Here is an 18,550-nt window from a genome sequence, read left to right on the forward strand (position 1 = left end):
CTCCACTCTCCCTCCTCCCTCCCTCCTCCCTCCACTCCCCATCCATCCATCCATCCCTCCCTCCTCCCTCCCTCCCCATCCATCCATCCCTCCTTCCTCTCTCCTCCCTCCACTCTCCATCCATCCCCCTCCTCCCTCCCTCCCTCCTCCCTCCACTACCCATCCATCCATCCCTCCTTCCTTTCTCCTCCCTCCACTCTCCTCCCTCCCCATCCATCCATCCCTCCTTCCTCTCTCCTCCCTCCACTCTCCATCCATCCATCCTCCCTCCCTCCCTCCTCCCTCCATCCATCTACCCATCCATCCATCCCTCCTCCCTCCCTCCCTCCTCCCTCCATTACCCATCCATCCATCCATCCCTCCTCCCTCCACTCTCCATCCATCCCTCCTCCCTCCACTACCCATCCATCCATCCCTCCTTCCTTTCTCCTCCCTCCACTCTCCATCCATCCCTCCTCCCTCCACTCTCCATCCATCCCTCCTCCCTCCACTACCCATCCATCCATCCCTCCTCCCTCCTTTCTCCTCCCTCCTCCTCTCCCTCCATCCCCTCCTCCCTCCACTCTCCATCCATCCCTCCTCCCCTCCCTCCCTCCCTCCTCCCTCCACTACCCATCCATCCATCCCTCCTTCCTTTCTCCTCCCCTCTCCTCCCTCCCCATCCATCCATCCCTCCTTCCTCTCTCCTCCCTCCACTCTCCATCCATCCATCCTCCCTCCCTCCCTCCTCCCTCCATTACCCATCCATCCATCCCTCCTCCCTCCCTCCCTCCTCCCTCCATTACCCATCCATCCATCCCTCCTCCCTCCACTCTCCATCCATCCCTCCTCCCTCCACTACCCATCCATCCATCCCTCCTTCCTTTCTCCTCCCTCCACTCTCCCTCCATCCCTCCAGCTGACTCCTGTGGAGAAAACAGAGTTTTTCATGATGGACAAAATAAAGCTGAAAAAGAAGAAAGTTGTTGCTGTTTAAAAACAAATAAAACACACAGTCAAATAATTAATCAGCAATTGTTCCTCGCTGGTAAATCTGTAATAAAACAGAGTTAGAGCTCAGTGTGTACGTGTATGTGTGAGTTTGTGTGTTTCTGTGTTTGTGTGTGTGTGTGTGTGTGTGTGTGAAGGTGTGTGTATGTGTGTATGGTGTGTTTATGTGTGTGTGTGTGTGTGTGTGTGTGTGTGTGTGTGTGTGCATGTGTGTGTGTGTATGGTGTGTGTGTATGGTGTGTGTATGGTATGAGTGTGTGTGTGTTTATGTGCGTGTGTGTGTGTGTGTATGGTGGGTGTGTATGGTGTGTTTATGTATGAGTGTATGGTGTGTGTGTGTGTGTTTATGTGTTTATGTGTGTGTGTGCATGTGTGTGTGTGTATGGTGGGTGTGTATGGTGTATGTTTATGTGTGAGTGTGTGTGTGTGTGTGTGCATTTGTGTGTGTGTATGGTGAGTGTGTGTACTTACTGTAAGGAACACATTCATACTGTATCTCCAGGTATTTGTATGTACCAGGACAGGGGTCTGGAAACACATCTACTCCTGCTATCACTACACACTGGGTCCTGTTGTTACACCTAGAGAGACAGAGATGGAGGAGGGAGAGAGAGAGAGGGAGGAGGCAGGAGGGAGGAAGGAGAGAGGGAGAGAGGGAGAGAGGAGGGAGAGAGAGCGGGAGAGAGGGAGGAGGAAGATAGGAGGGAGGGAGATTGGGAGGGAGAGAGAGAGAGAGAGAGAGAGAGAGAGGAGGCAGGAGGGAGGAAGGAGATAGGGAGAGAGGAGGGAGAGAGGAGGGAAAGAGAGAGAGCGGGAGAGAGGGAGGAGGCAGGAGGGAGGAAGGAGAGAGAGAGAGAGGGAGGAGGCAGGAGGGAGGAAGGAAAGAGGGAGAGAGGGAGGAGGCAGGAGGGAGGAAGGAGAGAGGGAGAGAGGGAGAGAGGAGGGTGAGAGCGGGAGAGAGGGAGGAGGAAGATAGGAGGGAGGGAGATTGGGAGGGAGAGAGAGAGAGGGAGGAGGCAGGAGGGAGGAAGGAGAGAGGGAGACAGGGAGAGAGGAGGGAGAGAGGAGGGAGAGAGAGAGAGCGGGAGAGGGAGGAGGGAGGAGGCAGGAGGGAGGAAGGAGAGAGAGAGAGAGGGAGGAGGCAGGAGGGAGGAAGGAGAGAGGGAGGAGGCAGGAGGGAGGAAGGAGAGAGTGAGACAGGGAGAGAGGAGGGAGAGAGAGCGGGAGAGACGGAGGAGGAAGATAGGAGGGGGAGAGAGAGAGAGAGAGAGAGGGAGGGAGGGAGGGAGGGAGGGAGGGAGGGAGAGAGGAGAGAGAGGAGGGAGGGAGAGAGAGCGGGAGAAGGGAGATAGGAGGGAGGGAGATTGAGAGGGAGAGAGAGAAAGAGGGAGGGAGGGAGGGAGGGAGGGGGAGGAGGGAGGGAGGGAGGGAGGGAGGGAGAGAGTAGTAGTATTGATTGGGGCTTCAATGAAAACAGTGCTGAGAACTGAACCACTGGTACACACATACACACCTCTGGGCCATGATCTTGAGTGCGTCTGGGAGGTAACACTGTGTGTTCTCCATCTGAAATTGGTCCGCGTCACAGATCTTATCGTCCGTGCGTCCGTAGTTTGCCGTCTCAATCATTATGACGTCACTTCCTAGAAACGGTCATTTCCCAGGAAGACAAAATGGATGAATTCAGCTGTTTAAAAGTATTTTCAGAAGTATTGGAAATGTGAAACAAAGGGTCAAATATAAAATGTATCAGTCTAGTAAAGCAGGGAGACTAGTTATAATGTATCATTCTAGTAAAGCAGGGAGACTAGTTATGTGTCATTCTAGTAAAGCAGTGGAAGACTAGTTATAATGTATCATTCTAGTAAAGCAGTGAGACTAGTTATAATGTGTCATTCTAGTAAAGCAGGGAGACTAGTTATAATGTATCATTCTAGTAAAGCAGGGAGACTAGTTATAATGTATCATTCTAGTAAAGCAGGGAGACTAGTTATAATGTATCATTCTAGTAAAGCAGGGAGACTAGTTATAATGTATCATTCTAGTAAAGCAGGGAGACTAGTTATAATGTATCATTCTAGTAAAGCAGTGAAAGACTAGTTATAATGTATCATTCTAGTAAAGCAGTGAAAGACTAGTTATAATGTATCATTCTAGTAAAGCAGGGAGACTAGTTATAATGTATCATTCTAGTAAAGCAGTGAAAGACTAGTTATAATGTATCATTCTAGTAAAGCAGTGAAAGACTAGTTATAATGTATCATTCTAGTAAAGCAGTGAAAGACTAGTTATAATGTATCATTCTAGTAAAGCAGTGAAAGACTAGTTATAATGTATCATTCTAGTAAAGCAGTGAAAGACTAGTTATAATGTATCATTCTAGTAAAGCAGTGAGACTAGTTATAATGTATCATTCTAGTAAAGCAGGGAGACTAGTTATAATGTGTCATTCTAGTAAAGCAGTGAGACTAGTTATAATGTGTCATTCTAGTAAAGCAGGGAGACTAGTTATAATGTATCATTCTAGTAAAGCAGTGAGACTAGTTATAATGTATCATTCTAGTAAAGCAGTGAAAGACTAGTTATAATGTATCATTCTAGTAAAGCAGTGAAAGACTAGTTATAATGTGTCATTCTAGTAAAGCAGGGAGACTAGTTATAATGTATCATTCTAGTAAAGCAGGGAGACTAGTTATAATGTATCATTCTAGTAAAGCAGGGAGACTAGTTATAATGTATCAGTCTAGTAAAGCAGTGAAAGACTAGTTATAATGTGTCATTCTAGTAAAGCAGGGAGACTAGTTATAATGTATCATTCTAGTAAAGCAGTGAGACTAGTTATAATGTGTCATTCTAGTAAAGCAGGGAGACTAGTTATAATGTGTCATTCTAGTAAAGCAGGGAGACTAGTTATAATGTATCATTCTAGTAAAGCAGTGAGACTAGTTATAATGTATCATTCTAGTAAAGCAGGGAGACTAGTTATAATGTGTCATTCTAGTAAAGCAGTGAGACTAGTTTATAGTTATGTGTCATTCTAGTAAAGCAGGAGACTAGTTATAATGTATCATTCTAGTAAAGCAGTGAAAGACTAGTTATAATGTGTCATTCTAGTAAAGCAGTGAGACTAGTTATAATGTATCATTCTAGTAAAGCAGTGAGACTAGTTATAATGTGTCATTCTAGTAAAGCAGGAGACTAGTTATAATGTATCATTCTAGTAAAGCAGTGAGACTAGTTATAATGTATCATTCTAGTAAAGCAGTGAGACTAGTTATAATGTATCATTCTAGTAAAGCAGGTTAAAGACTAGTTATAATGTATCATTCTAGTAAAGCAGTGAGACTAGTTATAATGTATCATTCTAGTAAAGCAGGGAGACTAGTTATAATGTATCATTCTAGTAAAGCAGGGAGACTAGTTATAATGTATCATTCTAGTAAAGCAGTGAGACTAGTTATAATGTATCATTCTAGTAAAGCAGTGAGACTAGTTATAATGTGTCATTCTAGTAAAGCAGTGAGACTAGTTATAATGTATCATTCTAGTAAAGCAGTGAGACTAGTTATAATGTATCATTCTAGTAAAGCAGTGAGACTAGTTATAATGTATCATTCTAGTAAAGCAGTGAGACTAGTTATAATGTATCATTCTAGTAAAGCAGTGAGACTAGTTATAATGTATCATTCTAGTAAAGCAGTGAGACTAGTTATAATGTATCATTCTAGTAAAGCAGTGAGACTAGTTATAATGTATCATTCTAGTAAAGCAGTGAGACTAGTTATAATGTATCATTCTAGTAAAGCAGTGAGACTAGTTATAAGTCATTCTAGAAGTAAAGCAGGGAGACTAGTTATAATGTATCATTCTAGTAAAGCAGTGAGACTAGTTATAATGTATCATTCTAGTAAAGCAGTGAGACTAGTTATAATGTGTCATTCTAGTAAAGCAGTGAGACTAGTTATAATGTATCATTCTAGTAAAGCAGTGAGACTAGTTATAATGTATCAAGTAAAGCAGTGAGACTAGTTATAATGTATCATTCTAGTAAAGCAGTGAGACTAGTTATAATGTGTCATTCTAGTAAAGCAGACTAGTTATAATGTATCATTCTAGACAGTGAGACTAGTTATAATGTATCATTCTAGTAAAGCAGTGAGACTAGTTATAATGTATCATTCTAGTAAAGCAGGAGACTAGTTATAATGTATCATTCTAGTAAAGCAGTGAGACTAGTTATAATGTGTCATTCTAGTAAAGCAGTGAGACTAGTTATAATGTATCATTCTAGTAAAGCAGGGAGACTAGTTATAATGTATCATTCTAGTAAAGCAGTGAGACTAGTTATAATGTGTCATTCTAGTAAAGCAGTGAGACTAGTTATAATGTATCATTCTAGTAAAGCAGTGAGACTAGTTATAATGTATCATTCTAGTCATTCTAGTAAAGCAGGGAGACTAGTTATAATGTATCATTCTAGTAAAGCAGTGAGACTAGTTATAATGTGTCATTCTAGTAAAGCAGTGAGACTAGTTATAATGTATCATTCTAGTAAAGCAGTGAAAGACTAGTTATAATGTATCATTCTAGTAAAGCAGTGAAAGACTAGTTATAATGTATCATTCTAGTAAAGCAGGGAGACTAGTTATAATGTATCATTCTAGTAAAGCAGTGAGACTAGTTATAATGTATCATTCTAGTAAAGCAGGGAGACTAGTTATAATGTATCATTCTAGTAAAGCAGTGAGACTAGTTATAATGTATCATTCTAGTAAAGCAGTGAGACTAGTTATAATGTGTCATTCTAGTAAAGCAGTGAAAGACTAGTTATAATGTATCATTCTAGTAAAGCAGTGAAAGACTAGTTATAATGTATCATTCTAGTAAAGCAGTGAGACTAGTTATAATGTATCATTCTAGTAAAGCAGTGAGACTAGTTATAATGTATCATTCTAGTAAAGCAGTGAGACTAGTTATAATGTATCATTCTAGTAAAGCAGGGAGACTAGTTATAAAGACTAGTTATAATGTATCATTCTAGTAAAGCAGTGAGACTAGTTAAAGTCAGTAGTAAAAAGACTAGTTATAATGTATCATTCTAGTAAAGCAGTGAGACTAGTTATAATGTATCATTCTAGTAAAGCAGTGAAAGACTAGTTATAATGTGTCATTCTAGTAAAGCAGTGAGACTAGTTATAATGTATCATTCTAGTAAAGCAGTGAAAGACTAGTTATAATGTATCATTCTAGTAAAGCAGTGAGACTAGTTATAATGTATCATTCTAGTAAAGCAGTGAGACTAGTTATAATGTGTCATTCTAGTAAAGCAGGGAGACTAGTTATAATGTATCATTCTAGTAAAGCAGTGAGACTAGTTATAATGTATCATTCTAGTAAAGCAGTGAGACTAGTTATAATGTGTCATTCTAGTAAAGCAGTGAGACTAGTTATAATGTATCATTCTAGTCTGAGACTAGTTATAATGTATCATTCTAGTAAAGCAGAGACTAGTTATAATGTATCATTCTAGTAAAGCAGGGAGACTAGTTATAATGTATCATTCTAGTAAAGCAGTGAGACTAGTTATAATGTGTCATTCTAGTAAAGCAGTGAGACTAGTTATAATGTGTCATTCTAGTAAAGCAGGGAGACTAGTTATAATGTATCATTCTAGTAAAGCAGTGAGACTAGTTATAATGTGTCATTCTAGTAAAGCAGGGAGACTAGTTATAATGTGTCATTCTAGTAAAGCAGTGAGACTAGTTATAATGTATCATTCTAGTAAAGCAGTGAGACTAGTTATAATGTATCATTCTAGTAAAGCAGTGAGACTAGTTATAATGTATCATTCTAGTAAAGCAGTGAGACTAGTTATAATGTATCATTCTAGTAAAGCAGGAGACTAGTTATAATGTATCATTCTAGTAAAGCAGACTAGTTATAAGACTAGTAAAGCAGTGAGACTAGTTATAATGTATCATTCTAGTAAAGTATCATTCAGGAGACTAGTTATAATGTATCATTCTAGTAAAGCAGTGAGACTAGTTATAATGTATCATTCTAGTAAAGCAGTGAGACTAGTTATAATGTGTCATTCTAGTAAAGCAGTGAGACTAGTTATAATGTATCATTCTAGTAAAGCAGTGAGACTAGTTATAATGTATCATTCTAGTAAAGCAGTGAAAGACTAGTTATAATGTATCATTCTAGTAAAGCAGTGAGACTAGTTATAATGTATCATTCTAGTAAAGCAGTGAGACTAGTTATAATGTATCATTCTAGTAAAGCAGTGAGACTAGTTATAATGTATCATTCTAGTAAAGCAGTGAGACTAGTTATAATGTATCATTCTAGTAAAGCAGTGAGACTAGTTATAATGTATCATTCTAGTAAAGCAGGAGACTAGTTATAATGTATCATTCTAGTAAAGCAGGGAGACTAGTTATAATGTGTCATTCTAGTAAAGCAGTGAGACTAGTTATAATGTATCATTCTAGTAAAGCAGTGAGACTAGTTATAATGTATCATTCTAGTAAAGCAGTGAGACTAGTTATAATGTATCATTCTAGTAAAGCAGGGAGACTAGTTATAATGTATCATTCTAGTAAAGCAGTGAGACTAGTTATAATGTATCATTCTAGTAAAGCAGGGAGACTAGTTATAATGTATCATTCTAGTAAAGCAGGGAGACTAGTTATAATGTGTCATTCTAGTAAAGCAGTGAGACTAGTTATAATGTATCATTCTAGTAAAGCAGGAGACTAGTTATAATGTATCATTCTAGTAAAGCAGTGAGACTAGTTATAATGTATCATTCTAGTAAAGCAGTGAGACTAGTTATAATGTATCATTCTAGTAAAGCAGGAGACTAGTTATAATGTATCATTCTAGTAAAGCAGTGAGACTAGTTATAATGTATCATTCTAGTAAAGCAGGAGACTAGTTATAATGTATCATTCTAGTAAAGCAGTGAGACTAGTTATAATGTATCATTCTAGTAAAGCAGTGAGACTAGTTATAATGTATCATTCATTAGTAAAGCAGGAGACTAGTTATAATGTATCATTCTAGTAAAGCAGTGAGACTAGTTATAATGTGTCATTCTAGTAAAGCATGAGACTAGTTATAATGTATCATTCTAGTAAAGCAGTGAGACTAGTTATAATGTATCATTCTAGTAAAGCAGTGAGACTAGTTATAATGTATCATTCTAGTAAAGCAGTGAAAGACTAGTTATAATGTATCATTCTAGTAAAGCAGTGAGACTAGTTATAATGTATCATTCTAGTAAAGCAGTGAAAGACTAGTTATAATGTATCATTCTAGTAAAGCAGTGAGACTAGTTATAATGTATCATTCTAGTAAAGCAGTGAGAAGACTAGTTATAATGTATCATTCTAGTAAAGCAGGAGACTAGTTATAATGTATCATTTGAGACTAGTTATAATGTATCATTCTAGTAAAGCAGGAGACTAGTTATAATGTATCATTCTAGTAAAGCAGTGAGACTAGTTATAACTAGTTATAATGTATCATTCTAGTAAAGCAGTGAGACTAGTTATAATGTATCATTCTAGTAAAGCAGTGAGACTAGTTATAATGTATCATTCTAGTAAAGCAGTGAGACTAGTTATAATGTGTCATTCTAGTAAAGCAGGGAGACTAGTTATAATGTATCATTCTAGTAAAGCAGTGAAAGACTAGTTATAATGTGTCATTCTAGTAAAGCAGTGAGACTAGTTATAATGTATCATTCTAGTAAAGCAGGGAGACTAGTTATAATGTATCATTCTAGTAAAGCAGTGAGACTAGTTATAATGTATCATTCTAGTAAAGCAGTGAAAGACTAGTTATAATGTATCATTCTAGTAAAGCAGTGAGACTAGTTATAATGTATCATTCTAGTAAAGCAGTGAGACTAGTTATAATGTATCATTCTAGTCATGAGACTAGTTATAATGTATCATTCTAGTAAAGCAGGGAGACTAGTTATAATGTATCATTCTAGTAAAGCAGTGAGACTAGTTATAATGTGTCATTCTAGTAAAGCAGTGAGACTAGTTATAATGTATCATTCTAGTAAAGCAGTGAAAGACTAGTTATAATGTATCATTCTAGTAAAGCAGTGAAAGACTAGTTATAATGTGTCATTCTAGTAAAGCAGGGAGACTAGTTATAATGTATCATTCTAGTAAAGCAGTGAGACTAGTTATAATGTATCATTCTAGTAAAGCAGTGAGACTAGTTATAATGTATCATTCTAGTAAAGCAGTGAGACTAGTTATAATGTATCATTCTAGTAAAGCAGTGAGACTAGTTATAATGTATCATTCTAGTAAAGCAGTGAGACTAGTTATAATGTATCATTCTAGTAAAGCAGGGAGACTAGTTATAATGTATCATTCTAGTAAAGCAGTGAGACTAGTTATAATGTATCATTCTAGTAAAAAGACTAGTTATAATGTATCATTCTAGTAAAGCAGTGAAAGACTAGTTATAATGTATCATTCTAGTAAAGCAGTGAAAGACTAGTTATAATGTATCATTCTAGTAAAGCAGTGAGACTAGTTATAATGTGTCATTCTAGTAAAGCAGGGAGACTAGTTATAATGTATCATTCTAGTAAAGCAGTGAGACTAGTTATAATGTATCATTCTAGTAAAGCAGGGAGACTAGTTATAATGTATCATTCTAGTAAAGCAGGGAGACTAGTTATAATGTGTCATTCTAGTAAAGCAGTGAGACTAGTTATAATGTGTCATTCTAGTAAAGCAGTGAGACTAGTTATAATGTATCATTCTAGTAAAGCAGTGAAAGACTAGTTATAATGTATCATTCTAGTAAAGCAGTGAGACTAGTTATAATGTATCATTCTAGTAAAGCAGTGAAAGACTAGTTATAATGTATCATTCTAGTAAAGCAGTGAGACTATGTGTCATTCTTAATTATGAGACTAGTTATAATGTCATTCTAGTAAAGCAGTGAGACTAGTTATAATGTATCATTCTAGTAAAGCAGTGAAAGACTAGTTATAATGTGTCATTCTAGTAAAGCAGTGAGACTAGTTATAATGTATCATTCTAGTAAAGCAGAGACTAGTTATAATGAGACTAGTTATAATGTATCATTCTAGTAAAGCAGTGAGACTAGTTATAATGTATCATTCTAGTAAAGCAGTGAGACTAGTTATAATGTATCATTCTAGTAAAGCAGTGAGACTAGTTATAATGTATCATTCTAGTAAAGCAGTGAGACTAGTTATAATGTATCATTCTAGTAAAGCAGTGAAAGACTAGTTATAATGTATCATTCTCTGAGACTAGTTATAATGTATCATTCTAGTAAAGCAGGAGACTAGTTATAATGTATCATTCTAGTAAAGCAGTGAGACTAGTTATAATGTATCATTCTAGTAAAGCAGTGAGACTAGTTATAATGTATCATTCTAGTAAAGCAGGGAGACTAGTTATAATGTATCATTCTAGTAAAGCAGTGAGACTAGTTATAATGTATCATTCTAGTAAAGCAGGGAGACTAGTTATAATGTATCATTCTAGTAAAGCAGTGAGACTAGTTATAATGTGTCATTCTAGTAAAGCAGTGAGACTAGTTATAATGTATCATTCTAGTAAAGCAGTGAAAGACTAGTTATAATGTATCATTCTAGTAAAGCAGTGAAAGACTAGTTATAATGTGTCATTCTAGTAAAGCAGTGAGACTAGTTATAATGTATCATTCTAGTAAAGCAGTGAGACTAGTTATAATGTATCATTCTAGTAAAGCAGGGAGACTAGTTATAATGTATCATTCTAGTAAAGCAGTGAGACTAGTTATAATGTATCATTCTAGTAAAGCAGTGAGACTAGTTATAATGTATCATTCTAGTAAAGCAGTGAGACTAGTTATAATGTATCATTCTAGTAAAGCAGTGAGACTAGTTATAATGTATCATTCTAGTAAAGCAGTGAGACTAGTTATAATGTATCATTCTAGTAAAGCAGTGAAAGACTAGTTATAATGTATCATTCTAGTAAAGCAGTGAGACTAGTTATAATGTATCATTCTAGTAAAGCAGTGAGACTAGTTATAATGTATCATTCTAGTAAAGCAGGAGACTAGTTATAATGTATCATTCTAGTAAAGCAGTGAGACTAGTTATAATGTATCATTCTAGTAAAGCAGGAGACTAGTTATAATGTATCATTCTAGTAAAGCAGGAGACTAGTTATAATGTGTCATTCTAGTAAAGCAGTGAGACTAGTTATAATGTATCATTCTAGTAAAGCAGTGAGACTAGTTATAATGTATCATTCTAGTAAAGCAGTGAAAGACTAGTTATAATGTATCATTCTAGTAAAGCAGTGAAAGACTAGTTATAATGTATCATTCTAGTAAAGCAGTGAGACTAGTTATAATGTATCATTCTAGTAAAGCAGTGAGACTAGTTATAATGTATCATTCTAGTAAAGCAGTGAAAGACTAGTTATAATGTATCATTCTAGTAAAGCAGTGAGACTAGTTATGTGTCATTCTAGTAAAGAAGGGAGACTAGTTATAATGTATCATTCTAGTAAAGCAGGGAGACTAGTTATAATGTGTCATTCTAGTAAAGCAGTGAGACTAGTTATAATGTATCATTCTAGTAAAGCAGGGAGACTAGTTATAATGTATCATTCTAGTAAAGCAGGGAGACTAGTTATAATGTGTCATTCTAGTAAAGCAGTGAGACTAGTTATAATGTATCATTCTAGTAAAGCAGTGAGACTAGTTATAATGTATCATTCTAGTAAAGCAGTGAGACTAGTTATAATGTGTCATTCTAGTAAAGCAGGGAGACTAGTTATAATGTATCATTCTAGTAAAGCAGTGAAAGACTAGTTATAATGTGTCATTCTAGTAAAGCAGTGAGACTAGTTATAATGTATCATTCTAGTAAAGCAGGGAGACTAGTTATAATGTGTCATTCTAGTAAAGCAGTGAGACTAGTTATAATGTATCATTCTAGTAAAGCAGTGAAAGACTAGTTATAATGTGTCATTCTAGTAAAGCAGGGAGACTAGTTATAATGTATCATTCTAGTAAAGCAGTGAGACTAGTTATAATGTATCATTCTAGTAAAGCAGGGAGACTAGTTATAATGTATCATTCTAGTAAAGCAGTGAGACTAGTTATAATGTGTCATTCTAGTAAAGCAGTGAGACTAGTTATAATGTATCATTCTAGTAAAGCAGTGAAAGACTAGTTATAATGTATCATTCTAGTAAAGCAGTGAAAGACTAGTTATAATGTGTCATTCTAGTAAAGCAGGGAGACTAGTTATAATGTATCATTCTAGTAAAGCAGTGAGACTAGTTATAATGTATCATTCTAGTAAAGCAGGGAGACTAGTTATAATGTATCATTCTAGTAAAGCAGTGAGACTAGTTATAATGTATCATTCTAGTAAAGCAGGGAGACTAGTTATAATGTATCATTCTAGTAAAGCAGTGAGACTAGTTATAATGTATCATTCTAGTAAATGTGTCATTCTAGTAAAGCAGTGAGACTAGTTATAATGTATCATTCTAGTAAAGCAGTGAAAGACTAGTTATAATGTATCATTCTAGTAAAGCAGTGAGACTAGTTATAATGTATCATTCTAGTAAAGCAGTGAGACTAGTTATAATGTATCATTCTAGTAAAGCAGTGAGACTAGTTATAATGTATCATTCTAGTAAAGCAGACTAGTTATAAGACTAGTTATAATGTATCATTCTAGTAAAGCAGTGAAAGACTAGTTATAATGTATCATTCTAGTAAAGCAGTGAAAGACTAGTTATAATGTATCATTCTAGTAAAGCAGGAGACTAGTTATAATGTATCATTCTAGTAAAGCAGGGAGACTAGTTATAATGTGTCATTCTAGTAAAGCAGTGAGACTAGTTATAATGTATCATTCTAGTAAAGCAGGGAGACTAGTTATAATGTATCATTCTAGTAAAGCAGTGAGACTAGTTATAATGTATCATTCTAGTAAAGCAGTGAAAGACTAGTTATAATGTGTCATTCTAGTAAAGCAGGGAGACTAGTTATAATGTATCATTCTAGTAAAGCAGTGAGACTAGTTATAATGTATCATTCTAGTAAAGCAGGGAGACTAGTTATAATGTATCATTCTAGTAAAGCAGTGAGACTAGTTATAATGTATCATTCTAGTAAAGCAGTGAGACTAGATGTATCATTCTAGTTATAATGTATCATTCTAGTAAAGCAGACTAGTTATAAGACTAGTAGTTATAGTTATATCATTCTAGTAAAGCAGTGAGACTAGTTATAATGTATCATTCTAGTAAAGCAGTGAGACTAGTTATAATGTATCATTCTAGTAAAGCAGTGAGACTAGTTATAATGTATCATTCTAGTAAAGCAGTGAGACTAGTTATAATGTATCATTCTAGTAAAGCAGTGAGACTAGTTATAATGTATCATTCTAGTAAAGCAGTGAAAGACTAGTTATAATGTATCATTCTAGTAAAGCAGTGAAAGACTAGTTATAATGTATCATTCTAGTAAAGCAGTGAGACTAGTTATAATGTATCATTCTAGTAAAGCAGTGAGACTAGTTATAATGTATCATTCTAGTAAAGCAGGGAGACTAGTTATAATGTATCATTCTAGTAAAGCAGTGAGACTAGTTATAATGTATCATTCTAGTAAAGCAGTGAGACTAGTTATAATGTATCATTCTAGTAAAGCAGGGAGACTAGTTATAATGTATCATTCTAGTAAAGCAGTGAGACTAGTTATAATGTGTCATTCTAGTAAAGCAGTGAGACTAGTTATAATGTATCATTCTAGTAAAGCAGTGAGACTAGTTATAATGTATCATTCTAGTAAAGCAGTGAAAGACTAGTTATAATGTATCATTCTAGTAAAGCAGTGAAAGACTAGTTATAATGTATCATTCTAGTAAAGCAGTGAGACTAGTTATAATGTATCATTCTAGTAAAGCAGTGAGACTAGTTATAATGTATCATTCTAGTAAAGCAGTGAGACTAGTTATAATGTATCATTCTAGTAAAGCAGTGAGACTAGTTATAATGTATCATTCTAGTAAAGCAGGAGACTAGTTATAATGTATCATTCTAGTAAAAAGCAGACTGTTATAATGTGTCATTTAGTAAAATGAGACTAGTTATCATTCATTCTAGTAAAGCAGTGGAGACTAGTTATAATGTATCATTCTAGTAAAGCAGTGAGACTAGTTATAATGTGTCATTCTAGTAAAGCAGTGAGACTAGTTATAATGTATCATTCTAGTAAAGCAGTGAGACTAGTTATAATGTATCATTCTAGTAAAGCATGAGACTAGTTATAATGTATCATTCTAGTAAAGCAGTGAGACTAGTTATAATGTATCATTCTAGTAAAGCAGTGAAAGACTAGTTATAATGTATCATTCTAGTAAAGCAGTGAGACTAGTTATAATGTATCATTCTAGTAAAGCAGTGAGACTAGTTATAATGTATCATTCTAGTAAAGCAGTGAGACTAGTTATAATGTATCATTCTAGTAAAGCAGTGAGACTAGTTATAATGTATCATTCTAGTAAAGCAGTGAAAGACTAGTTATAATGTATCATTCTAGTAAAGCAGGGAGACTAGTTATAATGTATCATTCTAGAGACTAGTTATAATGTCATTCTAGTAAAGCAGGGAGACTAGTTATAATGTGTCATTCTAGTAAAGCAGTGAGACTGTTATATCATTCTAGTAAAGCAGTGAGACTAGTTATAATGTATCATTCTAGTAAAGCAGTGAGACTAGTTATAATGTGTCATTCTAGTAAAGCAGTTATAATGTATCATTCTAGACTAGTTATAATGTATCATTCTAGTAAAGCAGTGAAAGACTAGTTATAATGTATCATTCTAGTAAAGCAGTGAGACTAGTTATAATGTATCATTCTAGTAAAGCAGTGAGACTAGTTATAATGTATCATTCTAGTAAAGCAGTGAGACTAGTTATAATGTATCATTCTAGTAAAGCAGTGAAAGACTAGTTATAATGTGTCATTCTAGTAAAGCAGTGAAATACTAGTTATAATGTATCATTCTAGTAAAGCAGTGAAAGACTAGTTATAATGTGTCATTCTAGTAAAGCAGGGAGACTAGTTATAATGTATCATTCTAGTAAAGCAGGGAGACTAGTTATAATGTGTCATTCTAGTAAAGCAGTGAGACTAGTTATAATGTGTCATTCTAGTAAAGCAGGGAGACTAGTTATAATGTATCATTCTAGTAAAGCAGGGAGACTAGTTATAATGTATCATTCTAGTAAAGCAGTGAAAGACTAGTTATAATGTGTCATTCTAGTAAAGCAGGGAGACTAGTTATAATGTATCATTCTAGTAAAGCAGTGAGACTAGTTATAATGTATCATTCTAGTAAAGCAGGGAGACTAGTTATAATGTATCATTCTAGTAAAGCAGTGAGACTAGTTATAATGTGTCATTCTAGTAAAGCAGTGAGACTAGTTATAATGTATCATTCTAGTAAAGCAGTGAGACTAGTTATAATGTATCATTCTAGTAAAGCAGTGAGACTAGTTATAATGTGTCATTCTAGTAAAGCAGGGAGACTAGTTATAATGTATCATTCTAGTAAAGCAGTGAGACTAGTTATAATGTATCATTCTAGTAAAGCAGGGAGACTAGTTATAATGTATCATTCTAGTAAAGCAGTGAGACTAGTTATAATGTATCATTCTAGTAAAGCAGTGAGACTAGTTATAATGTATCATTCTAGTAAAGCAGTGAGACTAGTTATAATGTATCATTCTAGTAAAGCAGTGAAAGACTAGTTATAATGTATCATTCTAGTAAAGCAGTGAGACTAGTTATAATGTATCATTCTAGTAAAGCAGTGAAAGACTAGTTATAATGTATCATTCTAGTAAAGCAGTGAGACTAGTTATAATGTATCATTCTAGTAAAGCAGTGAAAGACTAGTTATAATGTATCATTCTAGTAAAGCAGTGAGACTAGTTATGTGTCATTCTAGTAAAGAAGGGAGACTAGTTATAATGTATCATTCTAGTAAAGCAGTGAGACTAGTTATAATGTATCATTCTAGTAAAGCAGTGAAAGACTAGTTATAATGTATCATTCTAGTAAAGCAGTGAAATACTAGTTATAATGTATCATTCTAGTAAAGCAGTGAGACTAGTTATAATGTATCATTCTAGTAAAGCAGGGAGACTAGTTATAATGTATCATTCTAGTAAAGCAGTGAGACTAGTTATAATGTATCATTCTAGTAAAGCAGTGAGACTAGTTATAATGTATCATTCTAGTAAAGCAGGGAGACTAGTTATAATGTATCATTCTAGTAAAGCAGTGAGACTAGTTATAATGTATCATTCTAGTAAAGCAGTGAGACTAGTTATAATGTATCATTCTAGTAAAGCAGGGAGAGACTAGTTATAATGTATCATTCTAGCAGTGAAAGACTAGTTATAATGTATCATTCTAGTAAAGCAATCATTCTAGTAAAGCAATGAAAGACTAGTTATAATGTATCATTCTAGTAAAGCAGTGAAAGACTCGTTATAATGTATTTTCTAGCAGTGAAAGACTAGTTAAAATGTGTCATTCTAGTAAATCAGTGAGACTAGTCGTAATGTACTTTGGTAGTAATGAGGTTGGATGTAGTTGTCTGTCAAAGTAATGAGGATGGAGGTAGGATGGATCTTGTTGTAGACTACTACATCCAACCTCATTACAGTGATAGAATACTACATCCACCCTCATTACAGTGATAGAATACTACATGCAACCTCATTACAGTGATAGAATACTACATCAATTACAGTGATAGAATACTACATCCAACCTCATTACAGTGATAGAATACAACATCCACCCTCATTACAGTGATAGAATACTACATCCACCCTCATTACAGTGATAGAATACTATATCCAACCTCATTACAGTGATAGAATACTACATCCACCCTCATTACAGTGATAGAATACTACATCCATCCTCATTACAGTGATAGAATACTACATCCATCCTCATTACAGTGATAGAATACTACATCCACCCTCATTACAGTGATAGAATACTACATCCAACCTCATTACAGTGATAGAATACAACATCCACCCTCATTACAGTGATAGAATACTACATCCAACCTCATTACAGTGATAGAATACTACATCCAACCTCATTACAGTGATAGACTACTACATCCACCCTCATTACAGTGATAGAATACTACATCCACCCTCATTACAGTGATAGAATACTACATCCATCCTCATTACTTCGAAAGACTAATACACCCAACCTCATTAGTTTGATAGACTATTACATTCAACCTCATTACAGCTACAGCACATGATTTCATTACAATCAACTACACACACATACACGCACAAACATGAACACACACACAGTCACACACAGGCACACACACACACACACACACACACACACACACACACACACATGCCTACCTGGACAACGCAGCTCGATAGGGTAGCCCTCACACGCTAGCTCCCTCCTCAGGATGCCGAAGGGAATCGCAGCTCTGGACATCGCTGGGGGGGAGACAACAGTTCATTAACGAACACCTCTTTAAGACAGACATTCTAATTAATAGTTAAGGGATTCCAACCTTCCTCTGTTTGTGTGTATGTGAGAGTGAGTGAGTGTTAGGCAGTCAGTCAGTTAGTCAGTCAGTTAGTTAGTGAGTTAGTTAGTTAGTCAGTTAGTCAATCAATCAGTTAGTTAGTTAGTTAGTCATTTAGGTAATCAGACAGTTAGTTAGTGAGTCATTTAGGTAATCAGCCAGTTAGTTAGTTAGGCAGTTAGGTAATCAGCCAGTTAGGCAGTTAGGCAAAACGCCAGTTAGTTAGTCAGAAAGGCAATCAGTCAGTTAGTTAGTTAGTTAGTTAGTTAGTTAGTTAGTTAGCTAGTTAGTTAGTTAGTCATTTAGGTAATCAGCCAGTTAGGTAGTTAGGCAGTTAGGTAGTCCACCAGTTAGTTATTTAGGCAATCAGTTAGTTAGTTAGTGATTTAGGTAATCAGCCAGTTAGTTAGTTAGGCAATCAGTTAGTTAGTTAGTCATTTAGGTAATCAGCCAGTTAGGTAGTTAGGCAAAACACCAGTTAGTTAGTCAGATAGGCAATCAGTTAGTTAGTTAGTTAGTTAGTTAGTCAGATAGGCAGTCAGTTAGTTAGTTAGTTAGCTAGTTAGTGAGTTAGTCAGTTAGGCAATCAGTTAGTTAGTTAGTTAGTTAGTTAGTTAGTTAGGCAGTCAGTTAGGCAGTCAGTTAGGCAGTCAGTTAGGCAGTCCATCAGACAGTTAGTTAGGCAGTCAGTCAGACAGTTAGTTAGTTAGGCAGTTAGTTAGTTAGCATAGTCAGTTAGTAGTAATTAGGGATGTGATTCCTACCTTGGCCAGAGGGGGCAACGTGAGTTAGGGTGGTGACAGACACAAACAGGAACCACAGTGACAGAGCCATGACGGGGGGGAGAGTCAGGACGCGATACCACCAGGCACGTCAGGA

General features: G+C 35.6%; 1 protein-coding gene across 1 annotated transcript in view; it reads right to left on the minus strand.

Moving 5' to 3' along the window:
• LOC115127768 (adhesion G protein-coupled receptor L1-like) overlaps positions 1-18,550 on the minus strand; it is a 91,936-nt gene extending 73,386 nt beyond the window's left edge. Inside the window, 4 exon segments of the mRNA XM_065000662.1 lie at positions 1,462-1,571; positions 2,504-2,633; positions 17,496-17,579; positions 18,436-18,550. Of these exon segments, the coding sequence (XP_064856734.1) occupies positions 1,462-1,571; positions 2,504-2,633; positions 17,496-17,579; positions 18,436-18,505 (394 nt within the window). The 5' untranslated portion in view covers positions 18,506-18,550.

The sequence above is a fragment of the Oncorhynchus nerka genome, linkage group LG15, assembly GCF_034236695.1.
Source record: "Oncorhynchus nerka isolate Pitt River linkage group LG15, Oner_Uvic_2.0, whole genome shotgun sequence".
In the NCBI taxonomy this organism is placed as follows: domain Eukaryota; kingdom Metazoa; phylum Chordata; class Actinopteri; order Salmoniformes; family Salmonidae; genus Oncorhynchus; species Oncorhynchus nerka.